This window comes from Rhinoraja longicauda, chromosome 9, assembly GCF_053455715.1.
Source record: "Rhinoraja longicauda isolate Sanriku21f chromosome 9, sRhiLon1.1, whole genome shotgun sequence".
NCBI lineage: Eukaryota > Metazoa > Chordata > Chondrichthyes > Rajiformes > Arhynchobatidae > Rhinoraja > Rhinoraja longicauda.
The window spans coordinates 15,896,032-15,922,165 of NC_135961.1; the positions used below are offsets into that span (position 1 = coordinate 15,896,032).

The 26,134-nt window shown below is 40.9% G+C and overlaps 1 protein-coding gene across 4 annotated transcripts in view; it reads right to left on the minus strand.

Moving 5' to 3' along the window:
* LOC144596496 (reticulon-1-A-like) overlaps nucleotides 1-26,134 on the minus strand; it is a 55,272-nt gene that overhangs the window by 3,507 nt on the left and 25,631 nt on the right. For 3 of the 4 annotated variants that reach the window (XM_078404838.1, XM_078404841.1, XM_078404842.1), the window contains 4 exons: nucleotides 17,376-17,583; nucleotides 16,777-16,915; nucleotides 7,766-7,835; nucleotides 1,137-1,183 (listed from right to left, as the gene is read on the minus strand). In XM_078404838.1, the coding sequence (XP_078260964.1) occupies nucleotides 1,137-1,183; nucleotides 7,766-7,835; nucleotides 16,777-16,915; nucleotides 17,376-17,583 (464 nt within the window). Of the gene's footprint in view, nucleotides 1-1,136; nucleotides 1,184-7,765; nucleotides 7,836-16,776; nucleotides 16,916-17,375; nucleotides 17,584-24,140; nucleotides 24,277-26,134 lie in introns of those variants that run through there. The other variant, XM_078404843.1, reaches the window with a different exon arrangement.

Genomic DNA, 26,134 nt, shown 5'->3' on the forward strand with positions numbered 1-26,134 from the left:
CCGTATAACGTAACCGGGAAAAAAAGCAGGCATAGCTCGGCCCCATGCAAGTGCCCATGGCTACACCTCTAACTTTGAGAAAGTGAGAAGAGTCAAAAGAGAAGTTATTGAAGACAAGGACAAGTTCTGCCAGGCATAGGACAGACAGTGTTAGCAGCAACAGTTGAATAGAGACTACTGTTTTTGGCAATACTGGGGAAGATGGGTGGATGAGTGGTAAGACTAGGAGGGGTGAACTGCTGAGTGGATGTGCAAAGGATGTTCCACGAGTGGGAGAATCTAGAACCAGAGGCCGTAGCCTCACAATAAATGGACGTACCTTTAGAAAGGAGATGAGGAGGAATTTATTTTGTCATAGAGTGTGGTGAATCTGTGGAATTCATTGCTACAGAAGGCTGTGGAGGCCGAGTCATTGTATATTTTTAAGGCGGAGATCAACAAATTCTTGATTAGTTCAGATGTCGGGGAGAAGGCAAGAGAATGGGGTTGTGAGGGAAAGATAGATCAGCCATGATTGATTGAATGGCAGAGTAGACTTAATGGGCCAAATGACCTAATTCTGCTCCTATAACTTATGAACTTATGCGGATGGAAGCAGCAAACAAATGTTTAAGCACAAGAACACTGCTCTTGTTTAAATCACTGGAACAGGATGAGACCACTTCAAAGTAATATCTTATGCAGCCTTCTTTAAATATACCAGCTTGATCTAGATGCAAGGAATCTTAATAATTGAGCTAGTCCAACACGAGATTGGGGTAGGCAATCTGAGTGTGGCTAATGTTAGCCCCCAGAGATTATATGAAGCTTGTTCAGAGACAACTTTCAAAAATGTCTTTTCCATTTAAGTTGTGGTGACTTTTGTATTTAAATTCATCCACATCTGCTATTGACCGACTGTCAGGAATCATTAAAAAGAATCAACATGGTGGCAGTCAAACCAGCAACACAGATTAAATGCAAGACCTCAATCATAGAAAGGCAAATAATGCTCAAAATACAAGTGAGAACCAATTTTTCCCCCAGTCAAGGTAATCTTTTTCAAATGCAAATTGTGTTAATGGCAGCATGCTACTGCACACCCATTTTGTAAACTTTAATACACCTTCGGCAGAAGAGCAATTTTAGTCACTTACCTGGTGCCTTTCATAGACAACCGGAATGCTGAAAACTGCTACCAGAGCTGAAGGAAAAACAAATTTAATTCCTTTAGTGTCGAGAAACTTTACAAAGCACTTTAAAATCCCAAAGGAAGTTTTTAGTTTTAAAAGGCTATTACGCAAATACATGCAAGGTAAACCTTTCCCTTTAACATAAAGACAATCACTGTTTTTAATCCTCAGCAGTTTCAGCACTGATTTTTTGATCTTCAGATAACTAGGTGAAATCGAATTTAGATTCAGATGTATTTTTATAGCTCATTATAAAGGCATGCTCAAACAACATGAACAAGATCCTTTCCTGGAGAGGCTAAACTGACCAGAGACCCCCTAAGGATCTAGTCTACTCTTACCTGGTGGAAAACCTCGCATTCCGTGACACGCCCATTTGCTTAATTTCTGCCCACTTTTTAGAGACCGTGTTGGACTCTCATCCACACAACGTACTCCCTCTGCATCTAAGCTTGTATTACCAGCAGAACTTCATTGAAACTAATCGTCTATCTACAGCAACTTCTTATCTACAATGACATAACCTTTTTTACTTTAAGCAGTAAATCTTTTCAGTTACAACTTATCCACTGTCTTATGGAAAGTAATACATCTACTGTATTACATCACAAAACTATCCGTTTCCATATTTTCTTCCAACCAAAACACATTCAGCTCTGAATTCTCATCAGTTCCTTTCCCCAGTTACTTCCTTGTAACCTGTAGGGTAAAAATATTTGGATTTCCAGAAGGCATGACAAGATGCCACATAAAAGGCTGATGGACAAGATAGTAGAATTGTGCAGAGTACTGGTGAGATCCCACCTGCGGTACTGTTTTGGTTCTCTTATTTAAGGAAGGATGTACCAGGAATTAGCAGCAATCCAAATAAGAATCACTAGGCTAATTTCTGGGATGAGAAGACTGTTGTATCACAAATGAAGATTGTCATATCAAATAGCTGAATAAATTAGATCTACATCTTTTGGAGCACAGAGAGCGAGAGTGATATTTTTGAAACATACAAGATCATTGGGGCTTAACGGGATAGATGTTGAGATATTTCTACTAGTGGAGAATCTTAAGCAAAGGGACATTGTTATAAAATTTAGGGTTGATGATTCAAACTAAGCTGCACAGGAACATCTCAGTTATGCAACATGGAAATAGGCCCTTCCATCCAACTTGTCTCTGCTTCCCAGGATGCCCTAGCCAAATTTTATGTTTAGTCCATTAGCCTCTAAACCTTACTATCCATGTACCAGTCCAAATACCTTTTATATGTTGTCACTGTACCCGCCTCAACTAAAATTATTGGCAGCTCATTCCATATACCCACCACCCTCTGTGTGAAAAAGGTGCACCACAGGTTCCTATTAATTCTTTCCCCCCTCACTTTAAACCTATGTCTTCTAGTTCTTCATTCACTTCTACTGGGACAAAAGACTACATTCACCCAATCTATTCCTCATGGTTTTCCACACCTATTAGATCACCTCTCAGTCTCCTGCACTGCAAGGAATAAAGTCCTAGCCTGCCCAATCTCCCTATCGGTCTAGTTCCGAGTCCTGGCAACAACCGCATAAATCCTCTCTGCACCCTTTCTGGCTTAATGACATCTTCCCGCAAGCAGGATGGCCACAACTCACAATATTCCAAGTGCAGCCTCGCCAACGTCTTCTACATCTGTAACGTCACATCCCAATTTTTATTCTTAATTCATTTACTGATAGAGAGCAGGATGCCAAAAGACTTCTCCACTCTATCCACTCAGAACACCATTTTTCAGGGATGTACTTATTCTGGATCACTCTACTCTATAACACTCCCCATGACTCTATAGCTCTCTGGGAAGATTTGATATCTCAAATGCAATACCTCACACTAATTTTAATTAAATTCCATTGGCCATAACTCAGCCAACTTGCCCAGCTGATGAAGATCTTGTAATTCTTGATAGCCATCTTCACTGTCCATAATGTTGCTTGAGTGCCATCCTCAAATTTAATAATCATGCCTTGTACATTCTCATCCAAATCATTGATAGACAGACAGCAATGAGCTCAGCACTGATCCCCGAGGCACACCACTAGTCACAGGCCTCGACTCCAAAGAACAACCTTCCATCACCACTCTCTGCCTCCTACCTTGAAGCTAGTTCTATATAGAGTTAGCTAGCTACCCCTGGTTCCCATGTGATATAACCACCAGAGAAGCTTACCAGTAGAACTTTAATGGCCTTGATGAAGGCCGCATAGACTGCATCGATGGCCCCATCAAGCTTCTTGGTCACTTAAAAAACAAAATTCACAAGACAACTTCCCACACACAAATCCAAGCTGACTATCCTTATCAGCCACTGTCTATGCAATATGCATGCATAACTTATTCCTCAGTAGCCTTTCCTACCAGAATTATAAGGCTCACTGGTCTATAGTTCCCAGGTTTACCTTTGCAGCCCTTCTAAAGTAGAAACACAACATTAGTCACCTTCAACATTAGCCACCCTCGAGTCTCTCAGTACTGTACCCACTGATACTGTACAACAACTCAGTACTGTACAACAACTCACACCTCAGGACTCCTGTAAATCTCTAGGTTTCCAAGGGTGATAAAGCTCTGCATCCACCACTATCCCTGGCAGTGAGTTCCAGGAACCCACGCACGGTGTAAAAACGTAACCTGTACATCTCCTTTAAACTTTTGCCTCTCTCACCTTAACACTCTGCCTACTAGTACAACCTGAGAAAAAAAGTTCTGTCTACCCAATCTATGTCTCTCAATTTTATATTTCTGTCACCCTCCCCTCAACATCCAGAATTCCAGAGAAAACAACCCAGATTTGTCCAACCACTCCTTGTAGCTAATACCCGTAAGCCAGATAGTATTCTCGTGAACATCTTCTGCACCTTTCCAAAGCCTCCACCATCTTACTATAATGGGGCCACCAGAACTGTAGGCGATAGTCCAATGCCCCGACACATGAAAACAAGCGTACCATATGTCTTCTTCACCACTCTCTACTTGCGTTGTAATTTTCAGGAAGTTATGGATTGGATCCTCTGTACATCAATGCTAGGGTCTTGCCATTACTTGTATATTTTTCCGTTGCATTCAATCTCCAAAAGCACAACACCTTGCACTTGCCCAGATGAAATTTTAAATGCCATTTCTCCACCCTTTTCGGTAACTGATCTATATCTCGCAGTATACTTTGACAGCTTCCCTCTCCAATCGCAACACCAGCAATCTTGGTGTCATGTGTAAACTTACTAACTCATCTACGTTTATATTACAAAACAATTGGGAAAAACATCATACACCCTCCCTAATCAACTGCAGTTGAAGTTTATTTGGAGCATTGAGTTATTTTGTCAAATAGTTAAATGAGTGTGGTCAAATCTACCGAGTAAAACTGACTTACTGGCAGAGCAAGTAGAGTACCCAGACAGGTATCAAGCCTGGTGCACAGCCTCATGCCAAGGGTATGTAAGGAGGTTTAAAGGTCCTTAGAACTATTAACATTGCTTCTATACTATAAACTTCTATACTAAGTTTAAACAAAAGGCAAATTAAATAATAAAATGTTGCGAAATTCAATGGACTCTATAGAGAGCTCCAGAAACGCTGGCTTGAATCAGCAGTTTGTTGTTTTATGAAATTGAGGATTGAACACTTACTCCATTCTAAAATGTCCCTTTTCAGATCTCACTCTGTCACAATTACCCCAACCCCACAAGGACAAATTGGAGAAGCAGAACATGAAGTTTTCCTCAATTTATTAACTTATGGCAATTACAGGGGCTGAAGTGGAAAAAGTGCAGATCACAGAGGAACAGGAAATCACTGCCAGCAGTTCACAGTTATCCACATTAACATACTCTAAAAAGATGCTGTTAATTTAATAATGGAATGATAAAATTGGACAGCCACGAAATTTAGACCAATGTATCCAGATTTTGTCTTGACAAGCACAATACAAGATTGGAAGGACCTCCAAAGCACAATACAAGATTGGAAGGACCTCCAAAGCACAATACAAGATTGTGCTTTGGAGGTCCTTCCATTTAATGGCAATTATTGAAAGGCCACATTAAACCAAAATTTGGATTGAAGAAACAGACATCCCAATGTTGGAGATAGGAACAAAACAGTTCCAATTTGCAGGCCACTGTTTAGTTATTGAATACAAAGGAAAAAAAATCTCCAAGTGTTTACAAAAAAGGAATTAAGTTTTTGATTAAATATGAAAGTAAAGGCCAAGTAACTAGCCACCGTAAATTGCCCCTACTGTGTTGGGAGTTGGATGCAAAAGTGAGATAACATACAACTAGTGTGAATGGGTTTACACATAATGTTGGAGTAACTCAGCAGGCCTGGCAGCATCTCCGGAGAGAAGGAATGGATGACATTTGGGTCAAGACCCTTCTTAAGACTCGACCCAAATCGTCACCCATCCCTTCTCTCCAGAGATGCTGCCTTTTGTCTATTTTTGGTGTAAACCAGCAACTGCAGTCTTTACCGACACATTGTGTAAATGGGTGATTGATGGCCAGCATGGACTCGGTGGGCCTGTTTTCATGCTGTATCTTTCAATTAAAACAATTTCAGCAAAAAAAATTAACGCATTTCATATAAACATAGCACAAAAAGTAAGGAAATTTGTGTTTGGTAGATTATTTCTTTGTTGTAACAATGCTTCTTGGCAATAAATCTTATACCGTTGGAAAGCCTGTTTATTCCCCTTTTAAATGGTGCCACATTTGTAAGGAACATGCATTTGTGGGATGAGCAGCAGAGCTGAGTATATGGGTTGCGCCCATGAAAAATTTGCCAAATCTTCTCTGCCAATGCCAAACAGCTTATTCTGATGTTGCTATTGACGCTTGTTTTGAGCTTCTGGTACCACCAGGTGCTGACAATCAGGTGCCTGATTGGCAGCATCTGTGAGCATGGGCCCTGCTACAGTGGTCAGTAGGTGTCTGCTCCAAGAATCGGCATGCCACGTTTGACTGATCTGGAAAGGGCCCGTGCGATAGGGCAACTTCAAGCTGGTGTGCCGCAAAACCAAGTTGCGGCATTATTTGGAGTGAGCCCTAGTACCATCTCCAAAGTGAAGGCCAAGTTCCATATAACGGGGGATGTCAGAGACAGGCCGCGAAGTGGGCGTCCCAAGAAGACGACACCCGAAGAAGACCGTTTCCTCACCCTGTCAGCACTTAGGAACCGTAGGCTGTCTTCTACAGATTTGCAGTCAAGGTTTGCAGGACGATATGGCCGACGGCTCTCTGCCCAGACAATTCGGAACAGACTGCACGCAGCTGATCTCCGGTCTCATAGGGCTGCCAGGAGGCCTGCCATGACTGCCCTTCACCGTCAGGCCCGTTTGCGCTGGTGTGGGCAACACGTGCACTGGAACCTGAACATGTGGAGGAACGTTATGTTCAGCGATGAGTCCAGATTCCGCCTACGGCAGTTGGATCATAGGGTCAAAGTGTGGAGAAGACGCGAAGAACGCTATGCTGATTGCTGCACCGATAGAGTAACATCTTTTGGTGGAGGCAGTGTGATGGTGTGGGGCGGCATCTCCCTCACTGGAAAAACGAGGCTTGTCATCATTGGAGGCAATCTCAATGCAGAGAGATATCGAGATGAGATTCTGCAACCAGTGGCAATCCCATATCTCCACAGTCTGGGACCGAACTCTATCCTCCAAGATGACAATGCTCGCCCCCACAGAGCAGGGTTTCTCAGAGACTACCTCCAGAATTTGGGAGTGGAGAGGATGGAATGGCCTGCCAGCAGTCCTGACCTCAACCCCATTGAACACTTGTGGGATCAGCTTGGGCGTGCTGTACATGCCAGAGTGACCAACACAACCACGTTGGCTGACTTGCGACAAATGCTGGTTGAAGAATGGGATGCCATCCCACAACAGTGTGTGACCAGGCTGGTGACCAGCATGAGGAGGAGGTGCCAGGCTGTTGTGGCTGTGTATGGTTCTTCCACACGCTACTGAGGCTCCTGTTTATTAAATGAATAAATTGTTAAATTGCCAATATGTCTTGTTTCTTCAGACTTCAATCATCCAATCCACCAAACAACACCGAACAAGAGTCAATGGCAGAATAAGCTGTTTGGCATTGGCAGAGATTTGGCAGATTTTTCATGGGCGCAACCCACATACTCAGCTCTGCTGCTCATCCCACAAATGCATGTTCCTTACAAATGTGGCACAATTTAAAAGGGGAATAAACAGGCTTTCCAACGGTATAAGATTTATTGCCAAGAAGCATTGTTACAACAAAGAAATAATCTACCAAACACAAATTTCCTTACTTTTTGTGCTATGTTTATGAACATTGTGACGCAACATTTCATGAGACTTAAATGAAATCCACATGCTAACCTACAAATTAAAACACTACCACAAAAATGTTGAGTTTTAAGAAAGATAAAATGCCAACTTTTCAGCAAATGCATTATAACCAACTATACTTTTATGTAAATATTTGTATGTAGATTTTAAGTGTGAACAGTTAAAGTTCATAAAATACTTTTAATGAGTGTAATGAAGGAACAGAAATCCATTCAGAGAATTGGTAAAGGCTTACCTATTATCAGCAGAGTCAACCCATTAAACAAGGCACCAACATACGTGAGCAGCCACATCAGCACTGAAAACTAAAATAAAATATACTTAAGCATGTAGTTCACAAAGCAACATCAAAACCAAATAAAACACACCTGTCCAATTGTCAAAAGACTAATTTCAGGTAAGCCATAGCATATTGCTTCTACATTCCAACAGCAGCAAGCATAAACAATCCAAGTCCTATTTCACAATATAGAATGCTACACTTAAGAAAAATGTCATTTTAAATACCTGCCAAAGAAAATCATTGATTCAAAACTCAGAAATGAATCACATTAACCATATCCCCATTTGCCAAAGTATTGATGGATCTTCAAAGAATTAACAAAGATTTGCCATGTTGCCTCAGAGGTGTGCCATTATCAATCCTATTATCCTATTATCTAAACATCAAAGCAGAAAGCATTCAGTGTGGTGAATCAAGCTCTGACATGTGCAGTAGCTCTCCAAAACTACGGTTTGTTCTCCAAAACGTTTGTCTCCAATGTTCAGAAAACCTACGATTTACAAGTGTGTACACTGCATCATATAAGTCAGGAACTCACTGAATGTCAGACGTGAACACTTGAGCCCAACTAAAAAAAAATCAATGCAAAAAAAGGCAGGACAAATCAGGGCCGGCAACAAATGACCTCAGGCAGAGAGGTTCACTGATAGGCAGATTGTGTAGGAAAATAACTGCAGATACTGGTACAAATCGAAGGTATCACAAAATGCTGGAGTAACTCAGCAGGTCAGGCAGCATCTAGGAGAGAGGGAATGGGTGACGTTTTGGATCGAGACCCTTCAGTCTGAAGAAGGGTCTCGACCTGATAAGCAGATTGTTGGATAGAGGCAGGTGAGCACAAGAAGGGTACATAGCTAAGAACTGTGAAGCTAGTTAAGACTTTTACTGGAGGAAGGGTGGGCAAAGGGGGTTGAGCCAGACCCACCGAGTTACTCGAGCATTTTGTGTCTATCCCAACTTCTATACTCAGCAACTTGACTGATGAGGGGATGCCATCGACACTGCTCTTCACACTGCACTGACCCACCTTGAACACCAGGGGAGCTATGTGAGGATGCTCTTCCTCGACTTCAGCTCTGCCTTTAACACGGTCATCCCGAGCAGACTGGTCACCAAACTTTCCGACCTTGGATTTTCCCAAACCATCTGCCAATGGATCAAGGACTTCCTGACCAACCGCCCCCAGACCGTCAAAATAGGCCCTCACCTCTCCTCCACCATTACACTGAGCACCGGCTCACCACAGGGCTGTGTGTTGAGCCCCATCCTTTACTCCCTCTACACTCACGACTGCGCCCCCACTCATCCCACCAACACCATCATCAAGTTCGCGGATGACACGACTGTGGTTGGACTCATCTCAGGAGGAGATGAGACAGCCTATAGGGATGAAATCCAAAGGCTGGCAGCATGGTGTTCAGTGAACAATCTGGTCCTGAACTCCTCCAAAACAAAGGAACTTATAATTGACTTTAGAAAAACCAGTGTAGAATACGACCCACTCTACATCAATGGGGTCTGTGTGGAAAGGGTACCCGCTTTCAGGTTCCTGGGTACGCACATCGCAGAGGATCTTACCTGGTCTACCAACACCATCACCACAGTAAAGAAGGCACAGCAGAGACTCCACTTCCTGAGGATCCTCAGGAAAACCAACCTGCAGGAGAAGCTCATGTTGTCCTTCTATCGCTGCTCCATCGAGAGTGTGCTGGCATACTGTATAACCACATGGTATGTCAGCTGCTCAGAAAAGGACAGGAAGGCCCTTCAGAGGGTCATCACGACGGCCCAGAAGATCATCGGCTGCTCACTGCCCTCCCTGGAGCACCTGTTCAGCCTACGCTGCCTCAGTAGAGCAGGCAAAATAATAAAAGATCCATCCCACCCCGGCCACCGTCTGTTTGTTCATCTGCCCTCTGGTCGACGTTTCAGGTCGATCAAATCCCGAACAAACAGACTTAAGAACAGTTTTTACCCCAGGGCCATACGAGAACTGAACACTACCTTTGCACTAGGCAACACCGTTAAAAAATCTTGTACTTAATATAATTGTATTTATGTATTTATTTGTTTTTGCATTTATTGCATATATGTTTGTACGCACCGTCAGGATTGGCTATTTTTTAATTTCGTTGTACTCGTTGCAATGACAATAAATGAATATTATTATTATTATATTATGAGGCCAATGTACAGAAAGGCTTCTTGACAACCCTATCTCCTTGTGATGCCACTTTCAAGGAAGTATGTATCTGCACTCCTAAATTCCTCTGCTCTACAACATTCCCCAGGACCCTGCCACTCACTGTGAAGGTCTGGATTGACTTCCCAAAATGCAACACCTCTCACTTATCTGCATTAAGCTCCAATAACCATTCCTCAGTTCACTTGCTCTATTAATCCCATTTTTGATAACCATCTTCGCTATCTACAATACCACCCAATGTTACTTATTTGAGTGTCATCTGCAACCTTACATCTGCAATCTGCATGCCTTCCATATTCTAATCCAAATCATTGATAAACCACAATCATCAATAGGCCCAGCACCAATTCTTGAGACACACCAATAATCACAGGCCTCCTGTCTGAAAAACCACCTTCCACCGTTACCTTCTGTGTCCTTCCATTAAGCCAATTCTGTATCCAGTTGGCTAGCTCTCCCTGGATCCCATAGAATCTAACATTCCAGAGCACTACCTTGTGGAACCTTATCAAATGCCTTCCTGACGTCCATATTGACAATATCTATGGCTTTGCCATTGACCACCTTTTTGATTACTACTTCAAAAAATATATATTTGTAAGACATAAACTCCCAGATATAAAACCATGCTGACTACCATGCATTTAATTGGACATTACTGGACTTTATCTTGCACTAGACATTATTACCATTATTCTGTATCTGTACATTGGACGGATTGATTGTAATCACATGCAGTCTTTCCGCTGACGGGATAGCATGCAACAAAAACGTTTTTCACTGTATCTCACTAAACGTGACAATAAATTAAACTATCCCTAATCAGTTCTTTCCTTTCATCACCCAAGCTTCCTTACTCCCAACCTGCTTCGCCCATCACTCTCACAGGAATATGCATGCCCTGAATTCTTGGCAACACACTTTTAAAAGCATCCCATTTTCCAAGCATTCGTTGACCCACAACAACCTGCTCTAATCAACTTGAGCAAATTCCTGTCCAATACCATCAAAGTTGGCCTTGCCCCAGATCAACATTTTAACTCTTGTGTTCCTACCTTGAACTGCTAAGGATTGAGTTAATGGATTATTGAAGCTCACATTGTGGTTGTCCACGTACACACTGTACAATGTTGGTCAGAAGGCGGATTAACACGAAACAAGATATGAATGTCTATCCAGGAGGCACAAAAGACTGCAGATACTGGAACCCCCGAGCAAACTGCTGAGGATACATAGCAGGTCAGACAACATCCATGGAAGGAAAAGAAGTTGAAGTTTCATGTCGGGATCCTTCTTCAGGGTCTGAACCTGAAACATCATCTGTCCATTTTCCTCCACAGATGCTACCTGACTCGCTGAGTCATCCTGCAGTTTTTGTTTTGTTTTTGCTCACAAATGTTTAGCCACTGTGGGCGGCACAGTGGCGCAGCAGTAGAGTTGCTGCTTTTTGGGCCAGTTCGATCCTGACTGTATGGAGTTTGTATGTTCTAAAAGTGACCTGCATTGGTTTTCTCCGGGATCTACGGTTTCCTCCCACACTCCAAAAGCGTAGAGGTTTGTCGGTTAATTGGCTTGGTATAATTGTAAATTGTCCTGAGTGTGTGTGGGATCACTGGTTGACTCAGACTTCTTCTGTGCTGTATCTCAAAACTAAAAACTGCTCAATTGCTCCTACGTTGATGCTGTCACCTCCATCTTTTTTCTCAACAATTCTGAGAGCATGCTACTGAATTGTCTTCCCCATTAGAGTTGCTATCATCACAGACATTTTCGTTCATTAATAATGCTAATGTCTCCTTTCATGTTAGGCCTGTTCTTTTGGATCATCCAATCTAGAATAATGAACACCCGTTCCTGGATACCCTCCAAACACGTCTCCATAATAGCAATTAGATCATGTTGCAATCTGCATTGGCAACTCGTCTATCTACACATCTATATTGTTTCTCATCATGGTCCAGAATGATCAATCCATTTTGAATAATGTGACCAACTTCTCGTTCATCCTTGCAGAAACTAGCTCTAAAAAATTCACTCCATAAAACAAGTTTACTTCATTTTGAAATAGTTTTTTTTGTATATTCTAATCAGAAAGATTAGAGAAAATTGGCTTTTAAAATTATAACTCCAATTTACTCTGGAGGTACACTCAGTTAAGAATTTGTTAGGGATCCATTGATTCCATAAATGGCAAACTTGAAAGTAAATTAAGATCAGTTATTTCAGAATCTTAGCTGCCACTTTATAACAATGGCTTGTGTAACATCAGTATGATAGGACTTTGCACAATTAAACAACGGTTAACATCTATTGGAAGTTAACACTTCACATGCAGTCAACTATTCTCAACTATTTTTTTAAAAATTGCTCCATTCTTCAAATTTGTCTACTTGGAATGCCTTTTAATTTTGTTAACATTTAGAATTTCTGGCTTAAGATATTTAAAACACTGTGAAAATTATTCCAAGTCAGAGACTATAATTTAAATGAATCACACAACCTTTAGAAACCCATCTCAAGAAATCCAGCTCGAAAGAGTGACTTATTTGGTATGGTTATATGAACAAATTCTGTAGCAGTTTCCTCAATTATGTGCCAATGATCCCAGCCAGCTTCTCCATTTATTGACAGCTGGATTTTAATCAGCACATAAATCAAGCAACCATAGAAATCTCCAAGGGCTGAAGTTAGACAATAGGTGCAGGAGTAGGCCATTCAGCCATTTGAGCCAGCACCGCCATTCAATGTGATCATGGCTGATCATTCACAATCAGTACCCCTTTCCTGCCTTCTCCCCATACCCCGACTCCGCTATCTTTACTAGTTCTATCTAGCTCTCTCTTGAAAGCATCCAGAGAATTGACCTCCACTGCCTTCTGAGGCAGAGAATTCCCCAGATTTACAACTCTGACTGAAAAAGTTTTTCCTCATCTCTATTCTAAATGGCCTACCCCTTATTCTCAAACTGTGGCCCCTGGAAGTTAGAAGTTATACTTCCAAAGAGTGGGTTAAGAGATGAGGATTTCAATTTATAGGACATTGACATCTAAACGGGTTAAAAGGGAGCTGCACCATTGCAACAGACTTCATTTGAATCAAGCTGCACTATTGTCCTAATAAGTTGAATAACAAAGGTTGCACAGAAGACCAAGAGGCAGTATGCAAAGTAGATTTAGAAAATGAAAGAGACAGGACAAGGTGACAATGCAGAGCTGTGAAATAGGCAATAACAGGAATATATCAGAATAGTAAACAGCATACAAACACGAGTATAACTCCTATTACATTAGAACAATGACAAACCTTCAATTTTGTGTTTATCTGAACACATGCACCATTTGGAATTAATAACACATGGAGAAATAAAGAAGAAAATCCATTGCATCAACATGGCTGCAAATTGCAACATTAAATATTGCAGGTCGCCCAACCCTAACCTGCCCAATCTCTTCCTATAACTCAGGCCTGACAATATTCTCATAAATCATTTTTGCCCTCTTTGCAGAGGGATTTTAATTGAAATATAGAACATTTTTCTACGTGTTGGCAGGGTGAACTATACACATTCTTCAGCTCTTCACTTATGATTGCCCTAGAGAATTTAATGTGAGAATGTTTCATGACAATTAAGCTAAGTTCAACTCTCCAAAATCTATAAACAGAACTGCACTGGCAGAACCATTGTTTCAGCATGCTCCTGTCCCACTGAAATCATTTCCACGTACCTCAACTCCATCCTATCCCCCCCTCGTCCAATCCCTCCTGACCTATGTCCAAGACTCCTCACATGCCGTTCTTCTCTTCAATTACTTCAATTTTCTAGGTCTCAGTTCCCTCATCTTTACTATGGACCTTTAGTCACTTGACACCTCCATCCCCCACCAGGAAGGCAGTTTTTTCCTCGACCACAGAACCAGCCAATTTCCCTCTATCAACATTCTCCAGCAACTAGTGGAGCTGGTCCTCACTCTCAACAACTTATCTGCTTCCTCCAAATCAAAGGCTTAGCTATGTGCACTCGCATGGGCCCCAGTTGTGCCTGCCTTTGTAGGGTACGTAGAACAACCCCCGTTCCAGACATACACCAACCCCTGTCCCTGAACTCTAGCTCTGCTACATTGACAATGGCATTGGGGCTACCTCCTACACCCATGCAGAACTCATGAACTTCATTAACCTCACTACCAATTTCCATCCTGCACTCAAATTCAGTTGGAGCATCTCCGACATTTCCCTTCCCTTTTTTGATCTCACCGTCTCTATCACATGAAGTAGACTATCAACTGACATCTATTACAAACCTACTGACTCTCAAAACTATCTAGACTACACTTCTTCCCACCCTGCCTCCTGCAAAGACTATCCCCAACTCCCAATTCCTTGGTCCCCACTGCATATGTGCCCAAGATGAGGTGTTCCATACAAGGACATCAGAGTAGTTCTCATTCTTTAGGGAACAGGCGGTTCTCCTCTTCTATTATAGATGAGGCCCTCACATGGGTCTACTTGGTATCCCACAGCTCCACTCTTGCTCCCCCTCCCCTCAGTCACAAGGACAGAGCCCCCCTAGTTGTCATCCCTCCCCAGGTACCATCCCCTGCGACCGCAGGTGATGCAACACCTGTCCCCATACCTCCTCCCTCGACTCCATCCAAGGACTCCAACAGTCCTTTCAGGTGAGGCAGAGGTTCACTTGTACGTCCTCCAACCTCAAGTACTGCATCCGCTGTTCTAGGCGTGGACTCCTATATATCGATGAGACCAATCTCAGGCTGGGAGATCGCTTTGTTGAACACCTTTGCTGAATCCGCCTTAGCCAACACAATCTCCTGGTTACCAAACACGTTAATTCCCCTTCCCATCCCCATACTGACCTTTCTGTCCTGAACCTCTACCACTGTTAGAGTGAGGCCAAACACAAAATGGAGGAACAACACCTTATATTTCACTTGGGCAAACTATAACCCAGCGCTGTCCTGCTTTGATTCACTTTATCAACTCGTTATCACCTTTTCCAGAGGCAACAATGGACCATTATGGGTTCCACCTTTCCTTGATCATCGTTGCTGGCTTGGATTTGTTTTTTTCATACCTTTCATTCATTTGTTCTTTATACCTTTTCATACTTTGAGTTTCCATCTCCCCTGATTCTCTGTCTGAAGAAAGGTCTCAACCCAAAACATCACCTATTCCTTTTCTCCAGAGATGTCGCCTGACCTGCTGCGTTACCCAAGTATTTTGTGTCCATCTTCAACTCCATCTACTCAGAAGATAAAGTAACTTATGGCTTCATGAACACATTTAGATATGAATAGTAGCTATCAAGAGAGATGCTAGGCAATCAGCATCTCCAAGAGGATGGTTAGGTTGCTTTGTTTGACATTCAACGATATTGCTGTTGCAAATCCTTCCACTATTACCATTCTTTCAACTAGGATGAGGGGTGTAGATAAAGGGGTACCATCATTAACCAGAAAATTGAACAAGCCACAAATATTGTAGCCACAACTGTAGGTCAGAAACTAGGTAACCTCTAGTGAATACGTCTTGAAATCTTTCCATCATCTACCTTTCAGAAGCCAAGGATTATTCTCCATTTGATAATTGATATTTGGAGATACAAGAAACTGCAAGTGCTGGAAGATTGTGCAAAGAAAACAATGCTAAGGGAACTCAGTTTGTTATGCAGCATCTGTAGAGGGAATGGATAACCCTTCTTAATATTCCAATAATACCTGTGCAGCTCAAACCCATCTGCACGAGATAGTATCCCATTCACCAACTTAACCACTCTCTCCCTAGACATAATGATGGTGTGCACCATCTTCAAAATATGCTAACCCCCAAGGACCCTACTAGAGCATCTCCTGAATCCATAGATTCTTACCATTTGAAGGACAGGAGTGTGCACATGCACAAATACATACCCCTAACAGGTTTTCCTCCAAATCTCTATCCCAAGTTGGAAGCACATCAACCATTGCCAAGTCTGTGGCCATTATTTTGCCCTATACCACAGGAATTTAACAACAGCAATTTGTGTACATTTAAAAGCTTTAAATTGACAGATCTGATCCATTAGTGTGCCAGCATGAATCTGGAAATAATCAGGCTTAAATTCCAATTTGTTCAAACACCATTACCTTTAAAAGGTGAACCTGTGTGCCCTAACTTTAACTTTAGGAAGTCTCACTCAATGAACAATGGGAAGACTACAACCTGCATATGACTCTGGCAATGGACATTAAATGCACTACCCAGAACACTAAATTCAAACCATTACAGTTTTGATTATATTGTGCTGGGGAGAAAAAACACATACTTTAAGTTGCTCTAAAAAAACACCATTATCAAGCTTTGTCACCCCTAATTTCAAGTCGATATCCAATTTTGTTAAATTAATTTTTGGTAAAATACCAAAAATTTCCTTACACAAGATGTTTATGATGAGACCAATCAAGTATCTCATCAAAATTTAAATCGGTTGTATCATAACGAGAATGATTTTCTCTTTGTAGATGCTACCTGCCCAGCACAATTAGAAAATTATTTATTTCAGTTCCAATTGCATGAAACGGTGCTCATCAATGCACTTCTGCACTGCTTGCAATGTCACGCCAAGTTGCACAATGTTACAGTGTTTTCTACCTGTAGACTTTTAACATCTACAGTATTTTGGTTTTGAACTATTATGGGCAATTTGATAACATGGACCACTTAAAGAAAAAGTATTTTACCTACAAAATAGTTTACTTGCCTTCAGAGAATCCACCAAGTCTTGAACAAGAAACAGCCGTCTTAATTCAGTAATCACTTGGTTAACATGTCCTAGTCCAATATCACTATACTTGTGTACCAATTCATCAGAAACAGCAACATCTTTCTCCAAGCAGGCCCTGATTTAAAAGGGTGGGGTTGTAAGGAAAAGAGAGATTTAATAAACAGACTTTCAACAAATTGTAATTTTATTCCTATTCCAATTTTTATTTAAAAAATCATCTCAACAGATTTAATGCTCAATTTAATCGTGTCAATTGATCATTTTTTCACGTGTTATTAAGTATACATTTAAATATTGAATATTGCATTAAGTATGAAAACCTGAAGGAACACATGAAATATCTGCTTTTAACGATCGTATAAATACCTCTGGGCGTGAAAAAAATACATACTATTACAAGTACTGGGCCATGTACTTATCTTGCAAATATTTAGACACAAATACAATTGTATGTACTGCACTTTGAAGATGCATTCACAATGTTTTCAATAATATCGCACGTGCATCTACAATACTCAGTTTGTTAGCACAACATGCAGGATAAATAATCCATTTAATTACATGAATTTACTTACTTGAACGGGTGTCCATCATCAGACTTCTGCACTGCTTGCAGAATACCTCTGTATATCCTGAAACTAATAGTAACTGAAAGTGCAGCCAGGCCAAGGTACGCAATTACACTGACAATGCTGAAAATGGTCATAGACAGCAACAAGAAGAGGCTTGCACCAAACACTAGTCCAGTCTTCTTAATATCACGCCAATAGATTAAGTCCACAACTGTTAAAATAAGAGAGAAAATAATGAGCACGATGCAAAAATGCTTCCACAGCTTAACATGAACAAATTCCATCATCAATTTATTAGTTAGGCAAGAAACCAGGATGAAAACAGATGTAAAAAAACCCTTCTAAATTGCCAAGCATTTTAGATTGTTGTGGATGGGTGTTCAAGAAACTCACCCACTATTTTTTTGATCTTTTCACCAGTGAACAGCTCTAAATTGCTGTGCCAGCTGGTGGGATCATAGCAGATCTGACTGTAACCTAATTTCCACATCTACTATGGCAACCCCTTGTACTGTGCTCACCAAGTTTCGCTCTTTGCTCACCAATATCTATAAACTGCTTTTTCAAGTTGGCAGACTATGATGGTGGGGAATGGCAACGATCTATGCTCAAGCAGCAGTCCACAATGTTAATCAAAGAATTGGCTGAGCAAATATATTTACAATTCAGACAAAGTCTTAGTGGTTTTGTGAATGAGAGTGGGGAGGGGGAAAGAGGAGGTGTGGGCAGGCAGGAACATGGCAGATGAGGCGTTGCCCTCGGGCAGGAAATGTTTTTTGTAAGAGGGTTTAGGAAATGTTAATATTCCAAGAGAACCGGATGTCTTCATGCACAAGTTATTGAAGTCACACGTGCAGATTGGGAGGGCGTTAGCTTTTATTGCCGGGGAAATTTAAGTAAGGTAATGAAAAGATCTTGCTGTAATTATAAGGAGGCCCCTTGTAGTCACATCTTTGGTATTTTGTGGAGTTTTGGTCTCCATAGTTGAACAATAAAATGTTCTTGCCAAGAGGGTGGGGGGAAAGAGTGATGTCTTGCAGTGAGAATTCACTAGACTCATTCTATGACAGAGGAGGGAGACAATGCAGTGGGAAGGAGGAGGTTAGGGGGACTACTCTTGGTCTCAGGAGTTTAGAGGAAGATGATGCTTCAATGCACAATTCAACATTCTTACAGGGCTCAGTAAGCTGGCTGTGGGATGACATTTTCTCCGTTTTTGCGGATGCAGTCTAGTACCAAAGTGAGAAAGCTGGGTGGGGTGGGGGATTGAAGCATTTGGGACCAATTTGGAGAGAGATCTATTTACATTGAAACACCCCATTGAGTTAATGCAAAACAAAAATTAATAGATTTCTGGGCATGTGAGGAATCAAAGGATATGGGGCAAAGCAAGAAAATGGCCTGGAAAGTAGATGATCAGCCGTGAAAATTATGAATGGTAGAAACGGATCCTAGGGGCTATTTCTTAAACTCCTACACATACACACAGATGTGTTTTTGAAAGAGGAGGTAGTGGGAGAAGAGTCAAGACAGAAAACTACATAAACATTATTTAGTGCAATTTCAGTATTATTAGCAAAGTTATAACAAGTGGTTGACTAAAGTTACTGACCAAAGAAGATTCTAATATGAAATTTCCATAAATCTAAAACCATTTCATCTTTGCCATTCCTTGCATTTTCTTATCCAAATATAATCTATAATGGAAATAGAGAACTTCTATGTCCCATTCAACTTAACTACCAATATGCAATTTTGTCCATAACAAAGACATCCAAACATCAACTCACATATTTGGGGTATTTGCTTTGAAAATTGAAATTTGCAAATTGCAATTGTTCAAGCTGATATTAATTGTGATACAATTACACCAGGCAATAGCACATTTAATCTTAAATGCTAAAAATCCCTGACTAAGATGCATGTACAATCTCTGCACAGGAAAGTATAATACATCCTCCTGCCATGCTAATAATAATCAAATTTTAAAAAGCCCACTGCCACAATTCAAAATTGTGTGTGCGACAAAGCCTGGCAGGTAATAGGTTGATATGGATGAGGGAGATTTTTGATAGGCAGATGGTGGACAAAGGGCAGAGATAAAATGAAAGGATTTTGTCACTGGTCAGGCTGCATTTGAAGTATTGTGAGCAATTTTGGGCATCATATCTGAGGAAGGATGTGTTGGCCCTGGAGAGGGTCCAGAGGAGGTTTACAAGAATGAACCCATGAATGAGCAGATTAACATATGATGAATGTTTGAGGACACTGGGCCTGTACTTGCTGGAGTTTAGAAGAATGAAACATACTGAATAGTGAAAGGGTTGGTTAGAATGGATGTGGAGAGAATGTTTCCACTAGTGGGAATCTAGATCTAGAGGCCATAGAATTAAAGGACGTTCCTTTAGGAAGAGGAATATCTTTAGTCAGCGGGTGGTAAATCTGAGGAATTCTTTGCAACAGAGGCTGTGGAGGCCAAGTCAATGGATATTTTTACGGCAGAGATATGATTCTTGATTAGTACGGGTGTCAGGGGTTATGGGGAGAAGGCAGGAGAATGGGGTTAGCATGGAGAAATAGATCAGCCATGATTGAATGGCGGAATAGACAATGGGCCGAATGGCCTAAAATTCTGCTCCTATTACTTATGACCTTATGCTTGAAGAGCTGCAAATTGTGAAGCTAATTGGGGGAGGAGGGGGGCGGGGCGGAAAGCAATAGGTGCAAGTCCAGGTGGTGCATGGGCGTGGGGGGGAAAGAGTTGTGGGCGAAGAAGGGAGAGAGGAAGGAAGGAATTTGGAGTTACCTAAAATTGGTGGATTCAATGTTCATATCGTTGGGTTGTAAGCTACCCAAGCGGAATACAAGGAGTTGTCCCTCCAGTTTGCGCATGGCCTCACGATTGCAATGGACAAGGTCCATGACAGAAAGGTTAATCTGGGAATGGGAAGAAGAGCCAAAATGGTTAGCAACCGGGAAGTTCCAGTCTGCCTTGGTGGACCAGGCACAAATGTTTAGTGAAATGGTCACAGAGTTAATACTTGGTCTCGCCGATGTACAGAAGGCCATACTAGGAACATTGGTAGAATAGGTTAGAGGAGGTGCACATGAGCCTTCGTCTCACCTGGAAGGAGGCAAAGGAAGAGGTATAGGGACAGGTGTTACAATTCAGGGAAGTACCTGGGGGGGGAGTGGTGATGTTTGTGGTAATGTTAATGAAATCAACGAGTTCTGCACGAGTGCAGGAGGCATTCCCAATGAAGCTGTCAATGTAGCGGAGAAAGTGTAATTGGTGCGAATGTACGTTTGGAATAAGGACTGTTCAATGCACCCGACATAAAGGCAGGCATGGTTGAGGCCCCTGCGAGTGCCCATGGCTAGACGTTTAACTTGGAGAAAGTGAGAGGGGTCAAAGAAGAAGTTGTTGATGGTGAAGTTCCATCAGGCAGAGAGTGCAGGTAGAAGGAAATTGATTGGGTCTCTGTTCTAGGAAGAACCTGAGGTCCACGAGATCGTGATGATTGGAGGTGAAGGTGTAAAGGGACTGGATGTCCATGGTAAAGATAAGGCAATGAGGGACTTGGGGACTGGAAGTTATTGAAGAGTTGAAGGACGTGCAAGATGTCCTGAATGTACGTTGAAGGGACTGGATGAGGGGGGGGATAGGATGGAATCACGGTATTTGGTGTTTTGTGGGGCAGGAACAGACAGAAACAATGGGTCTGCCAAGGCAGTTGTTTGTGGATTTTAGGAAGGAGATAGGGCTGATTGCCAGTGGTAAGGAAAACCAGTCTGAGAGATCATGGCCTGGTAATTGGCTGTGGGGTCATAGTCAAACTGTAGGTATGAGGTGGTGTCTGAGCTGTCACCTGGCCTCAGCATAGTAGAGGTCTGTCAGCCAGATTACAATGGCACTTCCCTTGTCAGTGGGTAGGCTTGACCAAAATATTTCATCAAGTTCTACAGGAAATCCCGCTAGCTTGGATACATCCAGGAATTTTACACTATTATTGTATTAACTGCTGTAAGAAAGCATTGTATTATTTAAACATTCAGTTTTATTACAAACAGAGACTGTGTGTCAACTACATGGACAACATTATACAGATTTTTGAATAATGTATTCCCAAGTAAAACAGATATACTGACAATCCCTGGTTATCAAATGGTTCTGTTTCTCTGAAATGGCTGCAAGCCAATTTCTCCATAAATTAGAAACATTCGTCTTTAAAGCTACCCACTCTATATAGACTTGCTATACTTTAATTTCATTCAATACCTACCTCAATGCTCCCCATAATTAAACTAATGGAATACAGTGTGTTCAGCCAGTAATTCATGTCAAGGAGATTTTTATAATTTTTGCCTGAGAAATGCTTTAAAATGAACTGAGATTTTTTGTAAAGTCAGATTTTCATAAATCAGGTAATTTGCAACATGGGGAATCGCTGTACTAGATCCAGTCTCACAAGTCCCTTGCCTGACAATGGAACAGCAGATTAAAATTTATTCCTAATTTAAACTAATCAAAATGCTGAAGACATTGTGTGTTAATTTTAATACATTATAAATGTCTCTCTAATTTTGCTACAATGTTGGTTACCAATTGCATAACACAAAGATAAAATCTTTCACAAAACATGTAATACCAGGGTCATTATACACAATAGTCCTAACAGCTAGAACTGCAAAGAGTAAAGCATCCTCATGAAAGACTAAACCGCTCAAGATTATCAGACTTTTCTCTAGACAGCAATTATATCTCTTAACATACCAGTCGTTATTTTAAACTAAATAAGGAGAGCAGTTAGAGGAACAGCAGGAAAGGCAGAATCTGGGGAAGGAAATGGATAGACAATGTTTCAGGTCAAGACGCTTTATGTAGACTGAAACGGTAGAGCAGCACCCCCAGTCTCTCGTACGTCCATTTAGTGCTCCACTACGAAGTCTCTTCAGGGTATTTTATACAGCTTGTTTTAGTGAATATGGAGGTCTGACTTGAGCTACACATGATTGAGATTGGCAGTATATACAATTGCACAATTGAAATGAAGCCTCAAAAATGGTGGTATATACTTGCAGCCAGGATATCAAACCATGGTGAGAATTCAAAGGTAGTAGGGTCCCAGTCCTTTCCTTGATTAGCAGGAAGGAACTGCAGATGCTGGTTTAAACCGAAGTTAGACACAACATGCTGGAGTAACTCAGTTTGGAGACAAGGATTGTGTGACGTTTTGGGTCGAGACCCTTCTTCAGACTGAAGAAAGACTTCGCCCAGAGAAGAGTCTGCCTGTCCTGCTGAATTACTCCAGCATTTTGTGCCTTTCCTTAATGAGTTGTAAGGACAAGGCTTAGCATTTAACTGCAAGGTTTTACAAAGTCAAATGCCCCATTAAGATAAAGGGAAGTCGTACAAAACCTTCAATTTAATTCCTTTCGAACTCAGAAGCACAGAGGCCAGTTATAAATCTCGTGCTCAATAAAACCTTTCCTTAGACCTTCCAATCTTGCACACCAGTGCATTTGCACTCCAACCTAAGTTGGTTGGAGTGCAAACGTAGAATACTTACTTTCAATTATCACATATCATAGCATTTTCTTGATTATAGTTTTTGTATGTTCAATGCCCCATTTACGGCTCAACTAAAAGTCCGGCTGTTAATCTTTATTCATTATTTTCTCCAAATTCACAGTGGCGTAACTGCTGCCTTACAGTGCCGGAGACCCTGGTTCGTTCCTGACTTTGGGTGTTGACTGTGCGCAGTTTGTGCATTCTCCCTGTGACCGTTGTTTGCTTCCATATCCGAAAGACATGTGGGTTTTTAGGTCAATTAGCCTCTAAATAGTCTCTAAATAGGGAGTGGAACTAGTGTGAATTGGTGATTTATGGGCGGCATGGACTCGGTGGGGCGATGGGCCCGTTTCCATGCCTTATTTCTAAACTCCAGAATATTTTAACTAGAGTTTTCCATTTCTTGCCCCAAATGACATTCAAGAATTTCAATGGTTAAATTATTAAAAATATGGTTATTTATATAAGATCTGCAGTGAGCATTTGAGATATCTCGAGCTGATAAGCACCTTTAAAAAGGAAGCATTAGGTCACAAATTTAGCTAGTTATTAACTGGTTTGCTGTTATCATCCTCCAAACAAGGCTAAAAACATTAATCCCATGAGTTAGAATAGGTGTGCTATGAGGGTAATTTTTTTAAATCCTTTAAATGTGCAGATACTCAGGAGATGATTATATTGTATTATTACGATTGTATTGGTAAATAATTCATTTTCATCATTGTCAATAACGTAATCACAAATACAGCACAAATTTTAATAATACTTGCAAATAAAATCAGTTCAAAAGAGTGCAAATTATGACCCGACGCCATACAAAATACTGCAGGCAATATTTGGTATGCATTTGCTGGCATCTGCTCCACCTAAAAATAGCATCAATACAAGCTGCAACCAGCATGCTGATCTCATCCAATTACCAGCTATCTTTTAACCAATTTCAAACTTCACTGCCATTTTTAACAAATAATGCATGCCTAATGCTGCTGTTCCCTGCAATATTAAGCACTAATTTCCTTTTACATCAACCTTGGTGCATGTACAATCTGATCAACATACCTTCTGCCTAAAGCAATGATCTACAATGAAGACAGCCATTTTTAAACACTAACACCAAACTAGGATGAGACATCTTTGCCAAAACTCAAACCAGAGAAATATGTTAACTCAATCTAAAATTAATGAAAAAGACAAACCCATTTTGGCATCCATCTTGAGGCTGCTCACATGCACGGAGCTCCTGTACAGCTGCTTACACCCGTTCTACTTCCTGCTAGGTCACTTAGAGGTTAACATATATACGTAGTTGTATGCTGTGTCACTGCACAAATAGCTGCTTCAGTTTATATGCAGTATCCAACTGCGCAACTCTAATCCAATGACAACTGTTCAAAGCTAGCTCAAATCCAACAAGAAAAACATGTTTAATCGATTAATCTTAATCATTTAGAATTTTATTTACAAATCAAATTTTCCCTTTGACATTTTTAGACTTTAAAACAAAATAAAGACTTGCTAGCAACCATTGTACAATTTATTTCAGCCTCACCATCACAAATTGCAAAATAACTGATATTTTTCACAAGAATGTAGTTTTATTAAAACAGCTGGCAAGCAGTTGATAAACAAAATATCATTACCGAAACTTCAGACATTAGAGGTTATTAAACTTCAGGCTTATTTCACTCCTTCAAGAAAGTTATTTGATCTTCCCTTTTAAATGTCACCTAAATTCCATTCAACCGGGCAACTGAATGCATATACATAAACATTCAAAGGGTTTTTCTCAGGAGCAAGCTCAACATTTTTTAGACTCTAAGCACCATTATCAACCTTAAATATTGCACCGTAAACAGCTTTAAAAACAAAATAAAAATGAATGATAATTACCAAACAGAATTTTATGTTCAAAAAAAGAACAGCTATTCAATTCAAACCAATTCTGTATTGAAAACTCTTAAGACATCTGTGAAAAATATTGGTGGGATAAGATGAGAAAGACAGCACAAAAAAAAATCACTAGCAATCAAATACAAGCTCAACTAAAAAATCTGAAGTTTTAAAGTTTATAAAATTTGTTCTTCCAGTTTCTGCTCCAGCAAACTATCATCACAAAAGCAGTTCAAACCGCAGCTGCAGTTATCAATCATAAAAATGGAATTGGAGATCTTTAAAATGCACAGCCACTTGGGTTAACTCTAACCATGTCTATAATAAGTCTTTACAGCATTAAAATTCTGGTAGTCAATCTTCCCTCATGCAGATTTTAAGTGTGAAAATATTTCCCAGCTTCTCTGAAAATATATTAATTTAATTCAAAAGAAACACATCAAACCCAAAGCATTTCAAATCCCAATGGTCCAAATTTGAACAATATTAAGTTTCCCACAAGAACATATTTTCAAAAATAAAAAAAAGTTAAGCAGCCCAACTGGTATTTATGCGCCACACCAGTTGCCACCATTGACTATTACTGATGATTATATCCAGACATGTTTGAAGTTTCTAGACTGAGAGAGTCAGTGTACCCAGGGCGGCCCAGTTTCATCGTCTCACCAAGTAAAAATAAATGCCTTTACCTGATTAATATATTGGTATCCACATCATAATTTTTTAAGATCGCTATTAGACCAGTTTCTTCATTACTAAAATGCCCAACCCCTTCAAAATTTTTACATTTAGTTTTTGTATGTCATCAAATGTTCTGCCATTTTTTTAGAGCTTCTGTGTATTTTTGTAGAATAAAGAGCAGAATTGTGCATAGTACTGATCAATGCCACACAGGGCAGCAAGGTGGCGCAGCGGTAGAATTGCTGCCTTACAGCGCTTGCAGTGCCGGAGACCCAGGTTCGATCCTGACTACAGGTGGTCTGTATGAAGTTTGTACGTTCTCCCCGTGACCTACGTTGGTTTTCACTGAGATCTTCAGTTTCCTCCCACACTCCAAAGACGTACGTAGGTTCATTGGCTTGGTATAAATGTAAATTGTTCTTAGTGTGCGTGGGACAGTGTTAGTGTGCGGGGATCGCTGGTCGGCGTGGACTCGGAGGGCGGAAGGGCCTGTATCTCTAAACTAAACAAGGCCCCCATTAGCATTTATGTTTTGTTCTCCTGGAAATATATCCCTGCCTCAAAAGCATTTGAAATCGATTTGCTGGCCGGCAATTCTGTTTTTCACAATCAACTCATC